At 59.3% G+C, this 1,107-nt stretch overlaps 1 protein-coding gene across 2 annotated transcripts in view; it reads left to right on the top strand.

Moving 5' to 3' along the window:
• Nucleotides 1-285: 285 nt before the first annotated feature.
• The window catches only part of LOC104988872 (zymogen granule protein 16 homolog B-like), a 2,229-nt gene continuing 1,407 nt past the window's right edge, over nt 286-1,107 (top strand). The window contains exons 1-3 of one of the 2 annotated variants that reach the window (XM_010840331.1): nt 286-417; nt 510-588; nt 815-920. In XM_010840331.1, coding sequence (XP_010838633.1) covers nt 534-588; nt 815-920 — 161 coding nt within the window. In that variant the 5' untranslated portion in view covers nt 286-417; nt 510-533. Of the gene's footprint in view, nt 418-506; nt 589-814; nt 921-1,107 lie in introns of both variants that reach the window. The other variant, XM_010840330.1, reaches the window with a different exon arrangement.

Genomic DNA, 1,107 nt, shown 5'->3' with positions numbered 1-1,107 from the left:
AGCAGGCAGCTACCCTGAAGCACCCCTGTGAGGCTGACCCTGTTTGGTCAACTGGGAAGGGCTCTCAGGACACCTCCCCCACCTCTGAAGTCAAGGTCAAGTGCCAGTGCCCAGAAGAGAGACCCAGAGGTGAGAGTAAAATACTGGTCATTGTCTCCTTGTATTTGTATAGGCTGCGGGGCCAAGACGGTAAACACAGCACATCCGGGAGCCTCCCCACTAGATGGCTCTGGGGTTTGCCCCAGGAAGAACCCCCACTCTCAGCTCCTTCCGGCCCCCCTGGTGGCCTCTTTGCTCCTTCCTCCAGGAGGGGGGCCCAGAGGGCCCAGGAGGAGGGTATAAAGGGCCCAGTGGAGGGTGCCCAGGCACCACCAGACTCCCAGCACCAGGACTGGACCTCAAGACTCTGCAGGCCAGGTAAGACAACCCCCCCTCCCCACCATGGTTGGGCCCATGAGGTCAGGGGAGGCCCCTCTCTGAGATGGGATGGCCTGTCTTCTCTCCAGCAGCCCTTGACTCTCCAGCCAGAAGCCATGCTGCTGTGGCTGACCCTCGCCCTCCTGTGGAGCCCCACCTGCTGGGCAGGGGGTAAGTCTGGCTGGGGCTCCCGTGTCCAGAGCATCCCCCTGGAGACCACCCTCCCCTCCCACCATCCAGGGCCTTGGGTCTGGGCCAGCTCTTGTCTCAGACTAACATAGCTCTCAGACCTGTCCCCTTGTCTGGAGGGGCTGTGTCTTCTGCTGGACAGAAAAAACCACATGTCACTGTGTGTTTATTTTCTTTTCTCTTCCCCACCTGGTCCTCTCATTAACAGCTTTGTATGGGCGTGGAGGAGGCTCATATTTCAGTACAACTAAAGACAATGAAAATGAGATCACCGGGATCAGAGTGTTTATAGGTATTGGTGGCATAATCAAGAGGTGAGTTGAGCAGGGCCCGGGAGCCCCTCAATGCGTCCCAGCTCCTGCCCCAGTCTCAGGAACCTGGGGAGGGGGCTGGTCCCTCCTCCCAGCACCCTCACTGGGGTGCTGATGTCTCCTGAGTCAGCTGAGGTCTGTCCCTCTTCCTCTGTTGTTTCCTCCCCTGCACCCCAGCCCTGTCCCCTCC

Source organism: Bison bison, unplaced genomic scaffold (assembly GCF_000754665.1).
Source record: "Bison bison bison isolate TAMUID 2011002044 unplaced genomic scaffold, Bison_UMD1.0 scf7180017864144, whole genome shotgun sequence".
In the NCBI taxonomy this organism is placed as follows: domain Eukaryota; kingdom Metazoa; phylum Chordata; class Mammalia; order Artiodactyla; family Bovidae; genus Bison; species Bison bison.
The sequence above is the reverse complement of the archived record's forward strand: the minus strand, read 5'-3'. Positions and strand labels throughout refer to the sequence as shown.